Source organism: Trematomus bernacchii, unplaced genomic scaffold, assembly GCF_902827165.1.
Source record: "Trematomus bernacchii unplaced genomic scaffold, fTreBer1.1, whole genome shotgun sequence".
Classification (NCBI taxonomy): Eukaryota; Metazoa; Chordata; class Actinopteri; order Perciformes; family Nototheniidae; genus Trematomus; species Trematomus bernacchii.
The window spans coordinates 307,501-328,806 of record NW_022987394.1 but is presented as its reverse complement, the minus strand read 5'-3'; the positions used below and the strand labels follow the sequence as shown (position 1 = coordinate 328,806).

Here is a 21,306-nt window from a genome sequence, read left to right as displayed (position 1 = left end):
AGTTTTCTACAGATCCCATTGTTTATGAGACGACAAGATAAAGACCTTCGCATATTATATTTGGTTTGTGAAACATTGCTTTCTTTTCATCTCTTATTGATTTATAATTGAATGTCATTTACTTTAGATGTAAAGAAAACAATCCTGTTATCTAAATGTTAGGATGATGACATGGTCAATCAGACTCAGAATCAGGTTTATTATCAGGTTGAGAAATTGAGTTTGACACCCCAAGCCTTAAATAACTCTTTAACCTGTTAAGCCCTAGAGCCCCCTGTACACAGGGCAGTGGGGTGTTTTTTCACGAAACTGTATCTCAGGGCTTCTTAATATTTAAAAACCTATTAACCTGTTAAGCTCTGAGCCTGTTTTTCAGGTCTCAGGCTCGAAAATGCCATTCCCAGAACAAATGACCATATCTTCCCTTCTAAAAGGGTTAAATTAATCATCTTTTTTCTCAAAGCAATGATAAACCTGTGAGTTGGATGTAGAAAAGTCAGAATCAATATAGATGTTTTTTATTTTAAAGAAAATTCAGATTTTACATAGTAAAAAACTGTAAATTATAGTGTCCGTCCAAAAATTCTTTTTTACTTATAGTGAAAACTACCCTTGGATGATGGGTTAGTAGACTAAAAGCTTTAGGAATCCAAAGTACAACATATAATAAGTACCCTGTATCAAGATTGATGCAAAACAAGTGACATTTGACCTTTTTAGAGAGGTTTAGCCAAAACCACTCCACCTCTGAGGTGATTTGGGTGAAAATGTTTATTTTTCATATCTCTGGCCCCCTTGGTCGATTTTGATGGTTGACACCTCTTTCTGACCGTTAGAGCCAATATAATCGAAGGGGGAGGCCCCCACACACACTCGTTGTGAAAACAAACGGTGGGGGCTTCCCGCATGCAGGTTTGCACCAGAGTGAAGCGATCTCTCGCTCTGACATTTGGAAAAGAAAAAGCAGTTTTATTGCTTATGGATTATCAGAAATCATTTCAAAGAGGACACAGACACATTGGATTAATTAGCCCTTTCGTTTACACAAGGCCGTAACAAAACGATAGAAACGGACCCCGCAAACGAGGGGGATCCCAAGGTGGATAGATTTGCAAACGAAACGCTCTGGGGGGGCAAACGGCTCCGTGTCTACGCCTCTATACGATCATTTTCTGATAACGATGAAATAGCCCCGCCTCCCTCTCCCCACGTCTCCCTGTCCCCACGTCTCCTGCTCAGAGATCAGCTGCTGGGCTCTCAGAAGAGGGGGAGGAAAAGAGAGGCTCCGTTTATTGTTCTTATATTATTATATAGAGTCGTTATCAATTTGTTTTAAAGCTCAATAAATAATAGAATATAATAATATAACCAGTAGGTGTCCCTTTCTATCAGCTGTGCAACGTTATGGCGTAAATACAGCCTATCTACCAATTGGATCAAATATAAAAGTCAGCCGAATTAGTGTTGATACTGCAAGGAGACGTATTGTGTGAAAAGAAATGTAAGATGTTGTTTAATTGCTTATATATTTTAGATCCACGTCAAGTTTTCAGTTTTGGCGGCAGTTCCTGTTTGTCTAGAAGTCTTGTCATCAGGGCTATACATAGAGTTAACTATGACAGATATGTAATATTTAATGCAGCCGAAACGTGTATTACAATGCCGTTATGTGATGACTTTCAAAGAGAAAAGCAAGCACACTCGGAATAATGTATTATTTAATTTCTTTTAAATGTTTTCGGATTTCACATCGCATAAACACCAAATCCCAGCGTGCATAGCGGGATATCAGTATGAGAAAAACGGCATCATCTGTCCTTTGACCCTCACATCGTACAAGGAAAAACTTCCAGAGAAAAACCCACAGTTAATATACACACATTCCTTCACATTTAAATTTAAATTTACATTAAAGTATTTCGTGAGGCCTTCTAACATGTTTTTAAATATATCTACGGTTGTAGTTGAAGAGTTTGTAAATTAACATGAACCGAAGCTGTTGCCTGTTGCAATATACAGTCTATGGTTGCTACAGAGGATTGTGGGTAATGTAATGTCTTCGGCCATCCAAAACTCATAGAAAACGACTTGTTTCTCAGAATTGAAGGGGAAAACGTGACAAAAGCATTGTACACACACTAAAACTAAAAACTAAACTAAAAAATGTCGTTTAATTAACAAGGATAATCTGGTGTTTTTGAGTTGATGAGTAGTGGAGATATCACTGTCAAATCAATCGACAGTAAGGGGAATACTTACTTCCGGGTGTACAATTCTCCGTTATCCAATGGGAATGGACGCTCACATTGCCTTTAACAGCCTCCGACGCAAACGAATGCCGTGCTTCCCTAAGCGTCAAATCCCGCCGCAGATGGGAATACATTGCAATCAGTTGAAAGCTCTTTGCGCCTGTTTATGAAGCTGAAGGAGCCTAGGAGCGTCCCAACTGCACGCCTCGGGACCCTGACCAAGCGTCGCTCCTGGACGTTTATGGAGTGAGAGTGTGTTGTATTTCGAGCTATTTTCCAAAATATAAATCCCATTGCTTTTTTGTCGAGGGAACCCATGTGCAGCTTAAAAAAAAATTAAAAACAGAGATAGAAAACAATTTGAAGAAAACTATAATAAAAAAGCATTGAGCATATGAATGGATTAATGGATTGTTGGGATTGGTAAACAATGTCCACCAATCCCAACACGCCTTTAAATTTAGTCTCATAAATATGGAAGTAGATATCAAATGGTGTCTAAATGTCACACAGAGTTGCTAAATGAAGCTTTCTGGCAGGAGATGCTGACGACTCAGAGCCAGAACTGCTACAGAGAGCAGATCCAGAAGGAGATGTTGACCCGTTTGTCCTGGAAGAAACGCTACAGCCACCTGTACCCCTCCAACGATCCCCAAAACATCAGCACCGAGGGGACTAATCTGCCCGGCAACACACAGTGAGCTTTGATTTATGTTGAACTGATCAGCCTATCTAGTTAATGTTGGACATTGTTTATTACATAGGTACCGTGCAATTTGATAAATATCAGTATAAAATACAACAACAGAAACCTAACCTCAGGTCAAGTGTTTTTTTAATCCTCAAATCTACAATGTGAAGATCCTCCTCTCTCAAGAACACATTACACATACTTAAATACAGGAACATTACAAACATAGTTTTTAGTGTTTTTCAATAGAGGAGTATTTTAGTAGGTTGACCCTGAAGGCAGCATCTCCCTGGTTCAATTCAATGGGATTCAGAGATTTTACTGGGAAACTTTCCAAATCTCTTCAGCCTGTGTTTACCACAGACCTTATTTCAGGCTCAGACAAAGGAACCCAAAGTGCTAAAATGTTTTTTTTCATTTTCGGGTTTTATATTTTAGTGAGCTCAACCTGGGTAATTGAAAAACAAATGTTGAAGTTAAACATTGTGTAAAAGTGTCACTTGATACTTAGAGAGGTTGGATGAAGATGTATAGGTTTCTAACACCTAAAAACCTCTGGGGAGTATGTTAGCACACTATTATCTAACGTTAGCACTTTTATGCTATGCTAGCTACTGAATGTATAAACATGCTGTATATGCTTTTTAATGACTGAAATGCTAAATAAAGTCCAACTCTGCTTTACTGATCAAATCGTTAACTGTTTCACTAAAAAAGTACGGTTTCATAAAATGGATATAAAGCTTCTATTTGGGTTTTCAAAAAGTTTAGAAATAGAGATGTGACTGGGAAACTTTGCAAAAAAATCTCGTCAGCTTGTGTTAACCACATTCCTTATTTCAGGCTCAGACAAAGGAACCCAAAGTGCTAAAATGCTTTCTCATTTTCGGGTTTTATGTTTTAGTGAGCCTATCCTGAACATGGGTCTTTGCAGATGTAAGTATAATGGACGCTTCTTGGTTAAACCTCTCGTGTTTCTGCTTCATTTATTAGGGCTGTCCTGCCTCCTGTCACCAAAACAAACAAGAAGCAGAGCGACCTTCCTCTTCCTCCTCTTCCTCCTCCTCCTCATCTCCCTCCTCCTGAGATCTCTCTGGAGGGGGAGGGTCTTCCCAATGTCTCCCCCCTCATGAGGCCAGTCTCTCCAAACACCAGACACGCTCTCTACCAGGACTCATCGCACCACGTATGAATAAAATGACTCTTAAAGTTACAGTTTGGATGTTTCAAGAGTGGTTAAATTAGGTTTTTCTCCATAGTCAGTGTATGTGGTTAAGCCATGTTCTGCTGTGGGTATATGTTAGACGCCTAAAGCAGGTCAAGTGAACGTTATACTTATAGGAAATGTTCACCTCTTTACCTTAAAAGAATGGACTTTGTTATCTACTGTATGCTCTATTCAAATCAACCGTGTTTCATGGAGAGAAACTGTAATTTGACCTTGCAGGACACAGGGATACAATTCAAGATTCAAGATTCAAGGCTTTATTACATCATTACGTCATTTGTACATTAGCTACAGTGTAGATATGTCAATGAAAATCTTAGTTCACAGGCTCCTCAAACAGTGCAACATATATATAGGACATCGAACAAATAAAACAGATACAATATTGCAAGTAAATACAAATAAACTAGAAGGTTAGTTTGTGTTATTCTGTAACTTTGGTGTCCTCTGCAGGGTAAAGGGCGCAGTCTGTACCTGCAGAGACGAGGAAACATCCGACCCGAGGAGAAGTTTGACTTTCCTCTGCTCTCGTCCTGGGAGTACGGCTGGAGGCTGGGTGAGTTAAAGAGGACATATCCTGCTGATGTGCAGGTGTATATCAGTATGTAGTGTCTGATACAGTATGACTTTAGCCTTTGCAGTCCATTTACATGAACAAACGCCTTGATAACACAATACAGGAGAGGGAAAGCCCCAAAAAGCATGGGCCCAATGGCATCAAATGGCCGTCAAAGTAAGATAAGATAAGATGGACCTTTATTAATCCCCGTGGGGAAATTCAGTAGTTGTTATTCTGACAGTTTGACCACTATGAAAATGTTGCTCCAAACCCTGGAGCACTTTCCGGGAATTTGCTTACTCCTCAGAAGGAGGGTTAAAGAGAAATGCTTGTAAAGATATTGTTCAATGAAAGACATTTAAAAAACATATTGATGCTACAGATTAAAAACTAGTCTGTCACATTTTGGATGAAACTGGCCAAATCTAAGTGTATATCTGTGTTTATTTGAGTTTAAACCAATATACATTAAACTTAGGAACACATATTAGGATAAGATAAGATAAAATGGAGCTTTATTAATCCCTGTGTGGAAATTCAGGAGTTTAAACAGCAACAGGGTAAGAATGAAAAACATATGTCAGTGTTTATATTGAGCGGTCACCAAATTGTCTCTGTATCCTCTTAGATATTCCCTCCACATTAACGCTGTCTGACTTCCTGCAGGTGACTACACTCTGGATTACAAAACTCCATCCCGCGCCAAATCCTCCGTGGTGAAGAGCACCTTCTACGCCAGAAACGGTGTGTTCAGCAACCCGTCAGCCAGCGACTCACTGGGCTGAAGTTCAGCCTCCAGACACCAGGGGGCGCTCTTTAATGAGAGAGGACATGCTTTTATATTATAAACCCCATGTTCCTACAGTTCATATCATTTTGTGAGTTTGGGGTATTGTTAACCATTTCAAGATCATGGCATGTTCTTCGGGGCTAAATTGCATGTTATCTCTGAGAATTGACCTTCCATTAAGTCCCGCCCCTCGAATGCAGACTGGCCAATCATAACGCAGCATTAGTCAGCTCCGAGGGTCCGACAACTACATTTCCCTATTTCCTTACTTTGAGGCTTGTTTTGTGGATTTTAAGTTAGTTGAAATACAAATGTTGAGGTTAAACATGAAGTAAAAGTGTTACTTGATACCCAGAGAGGTTAGATGAAGACTTTTAATACCTAAAAACTTCTGGGGCAAACGTTAGCAGAGTATGTTAGCACATTATTATCTAACGTTAGCACTTTTATGCTATGCTAGCTAGTGAATGTATAAACATGCTGTATATGCTTTTGAATGACTGAAAAGGTAAATAAAGACCAACCCTGCTTTACAGATCAAATCGTTAACTGTTGTTTTAAACACAAAAACAAAGTATTGTTTTGAAGTTTAGAATGTCAGAAAAATCCTGATTTTAACTAAAATAACTATAGAATTAATGAACTAGGCTTTTTCAGTTACAGTATATTAAAATGGTACTAACATTCGACAGTTTTTTTGTTTGTTTTACCAAGCTTTTTAAACTTCATAAGATAATTTATTTGATGTATGATTGATACGATTCAAAAACACTACTGTTAACAACTTAACAATTACATATCCTTGTGGTAGAGACGATCCTCTACTTCCTGTTTCTGTGTTTGTGTTCGACCACACGGCCGTAAGGTTAAAAGTCCTCTCACCTGATCCTGTGTGATGGATAATTAACGAGCTGCTGGCCTCGAATCAGTCAGAGAGAAGAACACCTGATCCCTCAGAGTTTTTAATTAGTGAGCCTCTGGAGGAAATGCTACACACCACAACAATAAATATTTTATCACTGATCTGTAGTATCCTCCTTACGCTTCTGCCTGTTTTATTTATTTACAAAATAAAGTGTTTCTTTTACTTTTAACCACATATTCTTCTAATGCAGGACAAGGCTCTGTAAATATAAAGCTTGTGTGCTGGTCTTTAAAACGTTCTTATATGTGATATAATTATAACATTTATTTATCGAATAGTAAACCAAATTCTAAAAAGTACAATTGAATTGACCTTTCTCCTTAGAAATGAATACAAATCAAAGATATAGGCCAACTGTAACCCCTTAAAATCATGAAAATACGATGAATGTAGGAAATGATGGAAGATTTTACCTTTAGCTATTAGAAAGGAAGATGCAATGGGTATTACAACAACAACACACATCATTTGTAGTTAAGTGCTAAAACACACACACAAAAACATTCTTTAAAGCAACAGTGTACCTTTATTAATTCTGCTGATCTTTTTACACATTTCATTTAATAGCTGTAAATGTCCCCTATTAGAAGTTTGTTATTTTATCAATGTTGTGGCTCAGATGCCGGTGGGGGAGATCAGGAATCCGGTGAAGGTGTGGCTGGTGCTGTCCATCTTCGTCACCAAGCTGTTGAACCTGGTCGCCTGCAGAGAAACGGAGTCTCCGACCAACAGCTCCAGCACCGCAGAGCCGGAGGTCACCAGGAAACCCTCCGACGTGTCGCACAGCGTCATGTGATCCTCGCTGTTCTTCATCAGCTTCACACACACCTATAAGTGATCATACAAATGGTGGAAGAAGTACTCAAAACAAAGCCTTCTTATATACATTTTCCTAAGTTAAATTGGGTGGATTGTTTCTGATAGTGACGTTTCTGATAGGGCCGTGGGTGTAAAGCCAGCCCACATTTCTGATATTACGTCATATCGGACGCAAATCTGGATCAGCTCCGTTGTTCTTGTGTGTTTTTAGAGATTTGTGTACAGAGGAAAAGAGAGAGGGTTTTATTTTCTGACAATGTGAAATCCCTGACACACCGGGGACACATATGTATGTATAAAAGACATCATAAAGTGCATTTTGCATTACAGGAGACCTTTAAAGTGTGCAACAATGGGTGGATAAAGAGTGCTCCTTAAGATGACACAGATTTTTCAAGGATGTCAGGACCTTATATCGATTTTAACCGATTATAATAGGATAGAGTTGGACAAAGTACTCAAAACATTGCAGAAATAGAGCCACGGTAGGACCTAAACCTAAAATATTGGCAACCATAATATAGTGGATTGAAAGTATAAAAAGTAGTATTGAAGAAGTATGAAAAAGAAAAAGTACTACAACTTTAAAATGTAAGTGTTTTTCAAACACTTTCGCGACTCTTGAGGACAAAATGAAGCAAATCAAAAGAACTCACTCTGCTCTTTGCTGAAAAGTGATAACTGAAGAAATAGATTCCTTTGATGGCGCATGTGAACGTCCCGTTGTTCAATTCCTCTCCACGAAACTGCTCATCCAGCTCAGGCAAAATCTGGCTGTGGGAAGAGTTTAACATACTGTTACATTTTCCTATTAAGGATTTTACCTCTCTTTGCATCCTTTACACATTTATTATTTATTTAAATGTTACTTTAGTTAAAAAGGTGGCCTTTAAGCGAATAAAAAACTATTAATCACAGTCTGCCTCATAAACTTGTTTCACTATAATTACATTACATAACATTTATTTCCCTGAATGTAAACTTTAGCAGCACTGACCGGTTGAAGTCGATGGCATTGTCGAGTTCTGGAGTTTGAGATATCACCCGTTTGTAGGAGAAGAAAGATATCTGCTGGTTGGAAGGGTTGAAGGGTCTTCCTTTCTCCCCGTGTCGGCCTGGGTTTCCGGGATGTCCAGGAAGACCCCCGTCCCCCTTCAGGCCGGGGCGTCCTGGGGGGCCCCCGAGACCCAGGAACCCCTTCTGGCCCCTGATAGGCTGTCCTGCCTCACCTGATCATCCAGAGAAACGTAGGTCAAGTTTCAAATTTCAAGGCTTTATTCAGTCAAAATACTTGTGTTTTTTTTAGAAACATTTGGCAATGAAAATGTGAATTAAAAAAAATATATATTCTTCATTTCTCTAAATCTCTCCCAAATTGCAACTTAAATATAAAGTTTATTTGTTAAACAATGAGTGAAAATGTACCAGCTCAGTAAAATGTAAGAAAACATTTCAGTAAACGTATACAGTCAGATCTCCAGAAGAAAAACATGAATTAACATCAAATGTTTCTGAAGTCTCTGTCTCAACTCACCAGCGTCTCCCTTTTCTCCCATTGGCCCGTCCATGCCGTTGGGCCCATGGCTGCCCGGTATCCCCGGGATCCCATTGGAGCAGGACTGTGAGACGACCAGAGAGATGTGGAGCAGGAGCAGAAACACTGCAGTACCGCAGCTCAGCCACCGGAGGGCCTGAACACACACACACACTTGTTTTTGGTACTTAGGAGGACTACCGAAAATATGGGAACGTGTAATGAAAATCATTTTTCAGTGGTTTTGAAATTAGATTTGGGTATCTGAAGTGCCTACAAACCCACACGTTGTGAAATAAGTGACCTCAAGTTGTTGTTTGGGGTCAAAACCTGGTATTTAACAATTACATATTTTTGTGGTCGTGCAGTTACATTTGGGTATCTGAAGTGCCTACAAGATATCATACATTTAATTTTAAAATAAATAAATTGCTAAAGAAAATAGATTTCTTCATATAGTAAAAATTAGATTAATACAATTAAAGACATAAAGACAACCGTTCTAAATCTGCTTCTACAACAAAACAAATAATACTTTGTTCAAAATACCATGACGTAAAACTGTCCACTTCTCTATCACCAATGCTGCTATCTGAATAAATGATTTTCTCGCTCTATATCTACATGCGAATGTTTTTATTTCATTTTATAGAACGCAAAAGTCTCACCATTTGTAGATAAAGCAGTCCCTCGTCTTGTGGTGGAGTGATACGCTGACGGAGAGCGGAGATGTTTCAGCTTCAGTCCGGAGAAATAAACAGGAAGTGAAACAGTTCAATGGCGCATGCTCTGTTGGAATTGATATATATTTTTAGGATGTTATACTTCTAGTAATAAAATGACAAAAAGTTCATCTGTATATGCAAATGTCAGGTATTTGCGTATTTCATACTCCACAGTTGTTTTGGTAATTTACTTTTCACTGACTCAAATGTTTCTGAAGTGTGTAATACACAAGAAATATGTTGTAAAATATGCATTTAAAAACATTAAAAAAAAAATAAAATCGTTCAGATTTGCTCAACGTTGACCATCTAAATAGGTGAAATGCTTATTGGTGCATCTGGAGTAATAAACAAATGGTACGATATAGCACAGTGTAAATATAGGCTACCTAATGGCAAGTTAAAGGGTTACATTATTATTATTCCACTAGTAGTGTTCATGCTTTAAGATATATGTGTATATTGTAGCTGGTTAAGGTGGAGTTCATATCACACTATAAATTATAGTTTACCTTTTCTAATGCATTAAATTCAACTTAAGAGTAACATAATTGAGGAAGATTCAATATGTAATTGATTTTCCAACTCATTTGGAATGCAGTGAAAAGTATATACACTATTTAGCACTGAAATGTAGATTAGAAATAAGAGGTTTCATACAAATTTAGAAACTTTTACTTGTTCACATTTATTGTTATTTTGCTGTATTTTTGTTTGAACTTCACAATGCAGGTTTGATTTCTGTTCCTGTTAACCTGTAATTACACATATTTAATGTATCTGACAAAACAAATCATCCATCAGAGGAAGTGAAACACTTAAACAAGAAGTCAGGAAAATCTCCCATGATGAAGAAGTGATGATGCAGCATTGTTGAATCTTTCTGATTAAAAAAATATGTTTTCAGATTAACATTTTGTTCTGTTTTTTAATCTGAACTTCCTGTTTCTATCTCTGATTTCCTGGCAGTGTTTTTTAAGGCTCTTTACCCAAATCTACATGTCAGTATCTGTTCCACAAAATATTAAATGTTGTCAACGTGCCCATCAACAAAGAGCTGATCTACAGTAAATGTATTATAGTGACATCCTGTCAAATATACCAATTCTTCATTCTCAGATCCTCTTTAATTTTCTTGCATTTTGTAAATGTTATATTTTCTGTTTGCACAAGTTTGGATTGATAATCTGATACATTGTTTTTAACCACATCGGGACTATAGATTAAGGAAAAGGAAGCGGGTAAATGTCAAATATGTTCTTTTATTTCAAATAGGATAGACATTAGACTTGAAAATGCATCACATTTCAGCCTTGGAGTTTAAATCTGTTAATAATGAGGAAAAAGGCTGTCAGTATGTCCGTCCTGCAGGTCAGTGGGAGTGCAGCAGGAAGCCGGAGAAGATGCTGTATCCTTGCTGTTTTCCTGTCATCCCTCTGTAGTCTTTAGTCTCCAACCAAACCTCCTGATCCCTCGACAGGTAGACCGCCAAGCTGCCCGCCGTCACCTGGAGGGCAAATCAGGAAATACTTTAATGTATTTGGACAGAGGTGGGAAGTAGTGGAGTACACATACTTCGTTACAGTACTTAAGTTCATTTGTCTGGTATCAGTACTTTACTCCACTTCTTATTTTTCTGACGACTTTTTACTTTGACTTCTTACATGTTGAACACAAGTACCTGTACTTTCTACTTCTTACATTTTGAACACAAATACCTTTACTTTCTACTTCTTACATGTTGAACTCAAATACCTGTACTTTCTACTTCTCTCATTTCCCAAACAGGCTGGTTCCTTTAGTTTGAATGTGTGTTTGGTGGCGTGATCATTATTATTTAGAGTCATTGCGTGCCTATTGATTTGAACACGATCCGTGTATCCATCATTTCCTGGTCTTCTCTAAAGAAGAGGGACCAATGAAAACGTTGTCATGTTGCCGTTGTTCAGCATGGAAACATTCATTAGCTAACAATGACATTATTGTTCTATTAATATAAAGGGAGGTCAGGTACTCTTTAAAACAGCTGCTAGTTATGGGTACTTTTTACTGAAGTACATTTCAAAGCCCATACTTCTTTACTTTTACTTGAGTAAAGAAGTTTAGTCAGTACTTCTACTTTTACAAGAGTATTTTTAAACACGAGTATCTGTACTTCTACTTGAGTAAAGGATGTGTGTACCTTTGCCATCTCTGTATTTAGAATCACAGGGTGCATCTTTTTGCAGAGTTGAACGTACCGCCACTAATTACATTCACTAATGTTCTGTACTTTAACGAAATGTTGACGAACTGTTGCTCTCATCTTATCTTATCTTATGAGGTCGACATTGCTGCTACTTATAATCATTTTTTTTATAGGGTGTGATTGGTTGACCCAAAATCTGAGACAAAACAAGAAAACAAGCAATTTTTCCCTCTGCTTAACAAACTCTATTAAATGTTCATCCCTTATTCTCTGAGTCTAAGATGCCCTGTGAGTAACTTATATGTAGTTTTAACAGTAGGTGGGAACTCTTAGAAAACCTCAAAACGTTGTATAAATCTGTAATATATTATATTATATATATATTGTTTTATACCTGTCTCCTCGAGCGGCGATGATCACAGAACGATGCCAGCAGAACTTGGTCGAGCTTCATCAGCACACACAGTTTATCATCCAAAGAGGCGTGATACACAAAGTAGTACGTCCCTGACACCCGACACCTAAAACACACACACTTAATTAAACTTATGGAACATTTTAACCCTGCAAGCTTGAAAAATGGCTTGCACTCCAATGAGGATTGGGGTAGGTTTGTTTGTTTGTAAGTAGGATTACTGGAAAACTACCAGTCCAATTTCATGAAACTTGTTAAAAGGGAGAAGCTTAGTCCAATTACATTTTTAACCAAGACAAAAACATTTGTGCTACATTCATATGGTCTTAGATTAATCAGAGATCGGTTCCTGACTGGGACACCTGACACTTAAAACACACAAACTTGATTAACTCACTAAAAACTGGTTGTTTTTCTAATCTGGTTTCGCAGCTTGGAAATGCGTACCAACAGCAAAGTTTGGACCAACATTTATTTTTTGGTCTAGACTGAATGTCAACAATAATTGAATGTCAATAATCTTTCACAGAAATGTTTATGTTCCCTAGAAGATGAATCCTATTTACTTTCACCTGACTCCTTCTGTAGTGCCACCATGAAGTTGATATTTGTTTGTTTTTGCATAAAATGTCCTAACAATGCTCAGAGGGATTGCAATTCCATTTGATTCAGACATTGAGGGTTATCGTTTGGGGGAGGATTAGGGTTACTTAATTGTATTTGTTGTATTCATTTATTAAACAGGGACAGTGCAAATTCATTAACATTTCTTTAAATCTGTAGTCCCTGGACATATAGCATCGGACATTGTAAGCAAACAGGAATTATTCCCACCTGAAGCGTCCGGTCTCTGTGTTGTAGTCGTCGTTGATGTTGGTGATGACGTTGGTGAACCGGATCACGCTGGCTTGGTCCGGGTGTGAGTTGGTTCCCCGGGCAACACTGAAGGCCGCCTGCTGCTGGACCCCAACAGCCCTGAAAGTTATTTTTAATTAAATTAAATTAAATTAAAAAGTTAATTAAAAAAAAACTAAAGTTAATTACTCTTTCATATTTGTGCCTTGCCCTGATACTCACCCTGGTTCTCCGAGTACTCCTGGAGGTCCACCGTGCCCGGGGACTCCGGGTTCTCCAGGTTCTCCGCTCTGTCCTCGTTTCCCAGCAAACCCAATCTGCCCCGGATCCCCCTTTTCTCCCTTCTGAGGCCTGAGAGCACCGTGCAACACAGCTCCTGTAAACACCATCAATATCTTAATGTGTGCATATGTATAATTGTGTCTGTTGATTGTGTATATAGGTATATACATATTTGTATACATATTTTTATATATATTTGTATTTTTGTATTTGGGATTGTGGGAAACGGTATTTCGATCTCTCTGTCTGTACACACAAACTGAAAGATTGACAATAAAGTTGACTTTGACTTTGACGTTGACAATAGGCCATTGTAAACAACCACAGAAACACAACACTTGCATCGCCAACCCAGGAATGCATAATCTAATTAAAAATGTATATATTTTTATGTATGTACAAAGAGAGGTAGAGAAAAACATTCCTGTCTTCTCCAATAACACTTTTCAACTGCTCACCTCTGGCCTGCTACACAGTTTTAGTTTCTCATTTCTTATAAATGACCTGTAGTATTTTGGATCCTGTTGTACTTTTGACTTTTGATTTTAATTATCCAGAATATTGTATATTGTTTTGTTTATATTGTTTATATTTGATATAATATGTTTAATTTTTTCATATTATTTGTAATTGTTAATTCTCTTTTCCAATTGTTTAAGTATTTTATTACAAAGTCTGAAAACACTTCTGCTTCTGTGACGAAAGAAATACCCAAATTGGGATCTATCTATCTATCTATCTATCTATCTATCTATCTATCTGTCTGTCTGTCTATCTATCTGTCTGTCTGTCTGTCTGTCTGTCTCTCTGTCTGTCTGTCTGTCTGTCTGTCTGTCTGTCTGTCTGTCTGTCTGTCTGTCTCTCTGTCTGTCTGTCTGTCTGTCTGTCTGTCTGTCTGTCTGTCTGTCTGTCTGTCTGTCTGTCTGTCTGTCTGTCTGTCTGTCTGTCTGTCTGTCTGTCTGTCTGTCTATCATATGTATGAAAAGTTGTTTGAGCTAACCAAGTCAGCATTGTCCCAGATTGTCAAATTAAAATGGATAAATGTTTTTTATTTGAATTACCTGAGTCTCCTTTCAGTCCTTTCTGCCCGTCACGACCGTCTCTGCCCGGCAGCCCAGGAATACCTGAGGATGGAAGACGGAGCAAATCATAAAAGAAAACAATCTTAACCAGCATACCTCAACAGTGACCGCCAACTTTTTTAACGACTCTGGTTTCAGAAGTTAATTTCCTTTTAATTCTCTGCATGGCTTTTCAAAACAATAATAAGTGTTATTGGAACCAAGCCATCAACTATGAGATGAATTGTGATCATAAAACATTGGAGAAAACTGGAGAAATAGTTTTTAGTTTTTGTTTGCTGTATGTTGTTTGTATTTTTGCACAGTATCAACACCAATTTAAATTGTTGACTGTTATAATGAGCCTTGATGGTTTGTAAGAGAATTGTGTCAATAAAAAAAACAAAAAAAACTGTAGTCCTCAAACCAATTAGTGACTTCCAAGGTGACTTCTTGAATAAAGTCTATGCTCAATATACTGTACATAAACAAACATTCATGCTCATACCTGGCATCCCAGGCATCGATGCAGCCGGGCAGGACTCTATGGCCACCAGTGAGGAAATGGCGAATGACAGCAAGGCACCGATCAGGATTAACCTACGATGGAGCATGATGAGGAACCTGACAAGGAGACAAGGCGCCAAGGAGACATGAGAGGAGATGATAAAACTGAATATGAAGGGAATTTGGGAGGTGAGCTAGGGAATGGGATGAAAGGAATAAAGGAATAGACGTTAGGAGACAAAGAGGAAGGGAAAGTCGACCTTATTTCAGTTAATTATCAGCAGATTTTTTAATTTTCATACATAGATATATCTTAAATATCTTGCATTAATAAAGGACAGAAGAAAAAAGGAACATCAATGATCAAGGCGTGTTAAATCTCTGCTAATAACGCTTTATAACGTTTATATTACTGCCACATTTAATTTAATATTTTATTCCTTTTTATTCCATTCTATTTCTATGTAAATACTGCCATATTTTACTATATTTTCAATTATTGCGAATATTTTTTTATGTTATTTTTTATGTATGCACCATGACATCAAGTCAAATTCCTCGTACGTGAAAACCGACCTGGTACTAAACCTGTTTCTGATTCTGATTCTGATTGAATAATTTGCTTAATTGTTCAGATTATGATGAAAATAAAAGTTCCATCCTTAACCCTAACCCAGTTAGTTACCCAAAAGTACACAATCATAATGATTCCCAGATTCACTTTCCGTAATACATGTAATTGACTTCAAGCAAGTAATCAACGCATAAACATTGCAAATATAAAAGTTAAAACTCACCGTAGAGAACGGGTAGATAGACGAATCAAAAGCACCTCGGGTAGTTTCTAGAAAACTGAAGTGAAGCAGCTCGGAGGAGGAAGCCGACAGAAAACACGATTCAGCAGCTTTAGGTCGGGAATCATTTATTCAGAGACCTTAGCATTCAGTTCTGCAATTGTGGGAAGTTGTTGAGAGTTTTAGAGACACAGATTTTCTCTGCTTGCCACAACACGAGGGAATCAGTCCTCACATTTATTTTTTGTTTCTTCTTTGTATTTAACTTCTTATCAGCTATAGTATATCCTGCGCAACCAGAGGTGGAAGAAGTACTTAGATCTTAAGTAAAAGTAGAAATGTTTTTTTCTGAAAATACTCCACTACAAGTGAAAGTCCTGGATTGAAAATGTTACTTAAGTAGAAGTATAGAAGTATTGTCATCTAAATGTACTTTAGGTATCAGAAGTATAAGTACCACTTATGCACAGTGGTCGTTTTGAAGGTATTATATTATATATAATAATTTACAAATACATGTAAGAGCATTTAAATGTTGTAGTTTGTCAATATTGAGAGAATATTTGTTTTTGTTTTTCTTATACATTGGCAGTACAATATTGCATCATATCATATACAAATATAATGTGTTTTTATATGTAAACAGTAGATGGTAATCATGAGTGTTTATTAACTGTAGTGGAGTGAAACGTACAAAATGTAGTGGAGTAGAATAAGTATAAAGAACAATAAAATAGTACTTGTCCACTACTGTGCACAACAATAAACTATATGATTTATTTTGACCATTTATTTTGTAGTCACATTACAGGCTTGAGGAATAGGGCTAGGGAGCTTTTTGGTTTCATTTCTGTTATCCTTGTAAAGAAAACATGTTATTTCTTCCATCAAAATGTACATTACACAATGGTAAATTCAAAATGTTTATGTATTGATGTCTCTTGATCTTGTCATTATTCATACAATGCTCTTACTGTATGTCACTTTGTTTAAGTTCATAAAGCAATTTGTTTTGGGGATTCTTTTTCAGATATCTTTTGTTAAAGGCTTTGGCAACAACATGCTTCAGTTCCACTAAAACTAATATTATAAAAAACACAAAGAAATTGAACTATAGAAGAGAGAAAGACGAAACTATATATTTGTGACTTCAGGCTGAGAATGTTATTAAGACACAAACTTGTCTTAAACGTCTTTGTTTTCTTCCTTTCCTTGAATTCGTTGACAATAACAAAAATGCAGAATATCACCATGATGTGCTGATGGAGCAACATGAGGTCAACTGAGGGTGTTAGAAAGTGTTAAAAGTTTACCAAAAAGAAGAAGTGTGCAAAAAAACAAAAATGTTTCACTTCCATAACTTACAGAGGGGTCGCATGAAACTGTACAAAATAAAGTTTATGGTGGAAAAAAAGGACATTGGGCTTATAACAGACATCCTTCACTCTCCACCACTTAACAGTAATTTCCTTGCAGAGATGGATGACATCCAGAATGTGGTTAGCCTAGCTTAGCACAAAGAATGGAAGTAAAGGGAAACTGCTTGTTTTTATCTCATTGGGGAAATGTGCCTTGCAGAAGAGCACTTTGTGTCAAGTTGGATAAGATCATTTAATAAGGTCAGAAAGTGACTAAGGTAAGATTCACTTTTGTGCAGATTAAGCATGTTATTGCGCCTGTGTATCTGACCTCTTCTGAAGAGTATCAGTTCATAAGTATTATAAAAAATAATTGATGTAAAAAAAATTGTTTTAATAGTCTAAACTTTCTTGATCAGCATAAATATGCTTTGGTGTGTTTCATTCTTCCCCCTCCAATTTTAATTCTACCTGAGACGACATTCCACCAACAACATTTGGAAAATATTTAATATTAACACACACACACACTCCATCAATAATAAAATCTTCTTTTATTTTAGTTGCATGTACGAAGGGTTCAGAGATATTCCTGTACTGTGATACTGTTTTATGGTGAATTCCCCCTTCTGAAAACTGCTTTATGTGGTCTCAGATTTGGGGAATTCCTGTGTAAATGATTGCACTTTATTCTGGATTTGAGAAGAGCAGGAAGCCGCTGAAGATGATCTGTTTGTCTCGACTGTCTCTTAATTCATTGGGTGTCTGCAGGTCTCTGAAGGACTCGAGCCAAACCTTCTGTCCAGCCGTCAGCTGCAGAACTACGCCGCCCGACAGCACCTGAACACAACACGACACAGAAAATAAGGTAATTACACATGAGTGGTGGAGGGATGGCACATTTGGACGTTTAGGAATGTAATCTCCAGTAGTAAAACGCTAGGACATTAAAGAACTACAGCACGGTCACATGACTTCACGTCACCACCGCTAAGCTAAAGGAGGCTAATGTTGGGCTATAAAGGAACTATAGCACGGTCACATGACTTCACGTCACCACCGCTAAGCTAAAGGCGGCTAATGTTGGGCTATAAAGGAACTACAGCACGGTCACATGACTTCACGTCACCACCGCTAAGCTAAAGGTGGCTAATGTTGGGCTATAAAGGAACTAAAGCACGGTCACATGACTTCACGTCAGCACCGCTAAGCTAAAGGTGGCTAATGTTGGGCTATAAAGGAACTACAGCATGGTCACATGACTTCACGTCACCACCGCTAAGCTAAAGGCGGCTAATGTTGGGCTATAAAGGAACTACAGCACGGTCACATGACTTCACGTCACCACCGCTAAGCTAAAGGCGACTAATGTTGGGCTATAAAGGAACTACAGCACGGTCACATAACTTCACGTCAGCACACGCTAAGCTATATCTTTGTAGCAATAAAAGAGCCTTTATAAAGACGTGTACATAATTACTGGCTGTTATTTTGTAATTAAAATAATACACTTTTTGTTAAATAATTCCATAATCAACTGAAAATGTTTAGCATTTTGTAAAGTTATTTCAAAAATAGTTTTTACAAGGGTTAGGGGCGGGACATCTCTAAGCGGTTGACCAATCACAACAGAGCCGGCCAGCTAACCAATCAGAGCACACTGGGCTCTGGTTTCAGACAGAGGGTGAAAAGAGGTGCTGCAGCACAGGCAGTATGAGAACAATAAAGAGCTTTTTGAACATTAAAGCATGGAGACATGTAGAGACACTACATACTGATATACACCTGAACATCAGCAGGAGAGGACTCTTTAAAGTAGAGACACTACATACTGATATACACCTGAACATCAGCAGGAGAGGACTCTTTAAAGTAGAGACACTACATACTGATATACACCTGAACATCAGCAGGAGAGGACTCTTTAAAGTAGAGACACTACATACTGATATACACCTGAACATCAGCAGGAGAGGACTCTTTAAAGTAGAGACACTACATACTGATATACACCTGAACATCAGCAGCAGAGGACTCTTTAAAGTAGAGACACTACATACTGATATACACCTGAACATCAGCAGGAGAGGACTCTTTAAAGTAGAGACACTACATACTGATATACACCTGAACATCAGCAGGAGAGGACTCTTTAAAGTAGAGACACTACATACTGATATACACCTGAACATCAGCAGGAGAGGACTCTTTAAAGTAGAGACACTACATACTGATATACACCTGAACATCAGCAGGAGAGGACTCTTTAAAGTAGAGACACTACATACTGATATACACCTGAACATCAGCAGGAGAGGACTCTTTAAAGTAGAGACACTACATACTGATATACACCTGAACATCAGCAGGAGAGGACTCTTTAAAGTAGATACACTACATACTGATATACCCCTGAACATCAGCAGGAGAGGACTCTTTAAAGTAGATACACTACATACTGATATACACCTGAACATCAGCAGGAGAGGACTCTTTAAAGTAGATACACTACATACTGATATACCCCTGAACATCAGGAGGAGAGGACTCTTTAAAGTAGAGACACTACATACTGATATACACCTGAACATCAGCAGGAGAGGACTCTTTAAAGTAGATACACTACATACTGATATACACCTGAACATCAGCAGGAGAGGACTCTTTAAAGTAGATACACTACATACTGATATACCCCTGAACATCAGCAGGATAGGACTCTTTAAAGTAGAGACACTACATACTGATATACCCCTGAACATCAGCATAATTGGCCCCCTTTAAAGGAACACGTTTAAAAGTGGCTCTGAAACTGACCTGATCAGTGTTCCTGTTGTAATCACAGAATCCCAGGCTGTTGGTCAAAGCTTGGCTCGCTATATTCAGACACATGCTCACCTAAAACAGACAAACAAAACAACTGTAAAGGAGTTTGAAGAATGGAAGTGCAGATTACAATGTAATGTACAATCTTATCACAAGTAGTGTGAGAAGTATTCAGATCCTTTACTGCCGTTAAAGTACTAATACTGCCCTGTGAAAAGAATGCAATACAAGTAAATACTCATTCTACAGAAAAATGTTGTCCATATGTGGTATATTACTAAATATATGACCTTATTAGATGGTTAATATTGTTGCATCAAAGAAAGTATTACTGTTGCAATAAAGTTCAGATATACACATTATTGATGAGGACTTTCTCTTTGTAAATCATTGGCAAATAATGTGGTAAAAAATTGACTTTTGAACCACAGTATTTACAATAAGAGCACATTCCACCACTGCAGATTACATAAAGAAACCTGTTCTTTTCTCCAATGAATGTCTGATATTGTATATTAAACATTTATTTTCATTCGAAGATCTGCAGCAGATTAAAAAACACTTTACCTTGGCCACAGAGTGGAAGGTGAAGTAATAAACTCCGGGGACTCTGCAGGTGAAGTGACCTGTGGCCTCGTTAAAGTCCTTATTGTCGCCCTCAGGTGTGTTTACCACGGCAGGCCCGTATGTTATCGGCTGTAACACACACACACACACACACACACACACACACACACACACACACACACACACACACACACACACACACACACACACACACACACACACACACACACACACACACACACACACACACACACACACACACACACACACACACACACACACACACACACACACACACACACACACACAGGTTAAGTCAGAGGTGAATAATTATGTTATTAATTAAGATACTCTGCAGATTTTAAAACATTTGAGAGACTGCACCCTTCCAAAGCCAGGATAACTGTTGTGAGTCCGAATCGCTGAGAAGGCTGATCGAGCCATCTGAGCCCCCTGTCCTCCTGAAACACACACACACACACACACACACACACACACACACACACACACACACACACACACACACACACACACACACACACACAGAGAAAAATAATATATTTTAAATGTGCCTGTAGTATTAATTAAAGTGACTTAATCGTTATTTGAGGTTTATCACCTGCTGCTGACCAGTTTTTCAAGGCAAGATTTCACACAAGGATTATACGAATAAAAGTAAGAGTTAACATGTAGTAACAGTATGTATATGAATAACAACAATAACATGAGTAAAACACAAACTAGCTGAATGTATACAATATACAGATATCAGGGAAGATAATAAAATATTTAATTGCTGGTGCAAGTGCAAGGCTATAAAAGGAACACACATGACTTCACGTCACCACCGCTAAGCTAAAGGAGGCTAATGTTGGGCTATCAAGGAACTACAGCACTGTCACATTACATGTCAGTTGTTAGACGCTTTTATCC

General features: G+C 37.9%; 4 protein-coding genes across 4 annotated transcripts in view; 1 reads left to right on the top strand and 3 right to left on the bottom strand.

The window, feature by feature from the left end:
- The first annotated feature begins 2,740 nt into the window (after positions 1-2,740).
- Positions 2,741-5,512, top strand: LOC117486610. The gene is made up of 5 exons (XM_034135117.1): positions 2,741-2,946; positions 3,328-3,336; positions 3,934-4,126; positions 4,622-4,724; positions 5,394-5,512. The coding sequence occupies exons 1-5, from the start codon at positions 2,741-2,743 to the stop codon at positions 5,510-5,512; spliced, it is 630 nt and encodes a 209-aa protein (XP_033991008.1).
- Positions 5,513-6,948: 1,436 nt separating this feature from the next.
- On the bottom strand, positions 6,949-9,573 carry LOC117486541 (complement C1q and tumor necrosis factor-related protein 9A-like). The gene is made up of 5 exons (XM_034135040.1): positions 9,464-9,573; positions 8,796-8,952; positions 8,259-8,490; positions 7,918-8,035; positions 6,949-7,270 (listed from the first exon to the last, which is right to left on the bottom strand). Exons 1-5 carry the CDS (start codon positions 9,464-9,466, stop codon positions 7,058-7,060), a joined length of 723 nt encoding a protein of 240 aa, XP_033990931.1. The 5' UTR covers positions 9,467-9,573; the 3' UTR covers positions 6,949-7,057.
- A 1,189-nt stretch (positions 9,574-10,762) lies between these two features.
- On the bottom strand, positions 10,763-15,748 carry LOC117486533 (complement C1q subcomponent subunit C-like). The gene is made up of 7 exons (XM_034135030.1): positions 15,626-15,748; positions 14,830-14,945; positions 14,322-14,384; positions 13,201-13,354; positions 12,958-13,098; positions 12,103-12,229; positions 10,763-11,027 (listed from the first exon to the last, which is right to left on the bottom strand). The coding sequence occupies exons 2-7, from the start codon at positions 14,933-14,935 to the stop codon at positions 10,893-10,895; spliced, it is 726 nt and encodes a 241-aa protein (XP_033990921.1). The 5' UTR covers positions 14,936-14,945; positions 15,626-15,748; the 3' UTR covers positions 10,763-10,892.
- A 1,767-nt stretch (positions 15,749-17,515) lies between these two features.
- Positions 17,516-21,306, bottom strand: part of c1qa (complement component 1, q subcomponent, A chain) — a 6,183-nt gene continuing 2,392 nt past the window's right edge. Inside the window, exons 4-7 of the mRNA XM_034135018.1 lie at positions 20,758-20,834; positions 20,374-20,502; positions 19,798-19,878; positions 17,516-17,820 (exon numbers count right to left, since the gene is read on the bottom strand). Of these exons, the coding sequence (XP_033990909.1) occupies positions 17,668-17,820; positions 19,798-19,878; positions 20,374-20,502; positions 20,758-20,834 (440 nt within the window). The 3' untranslated portion in view covers positions 17,516-17,667. The remainder of the gene's footprint in view (positions 17,821-19,797; positions 19,879-20,373; positions 20,503-20,757; positions 20,835-21,306) is intronic.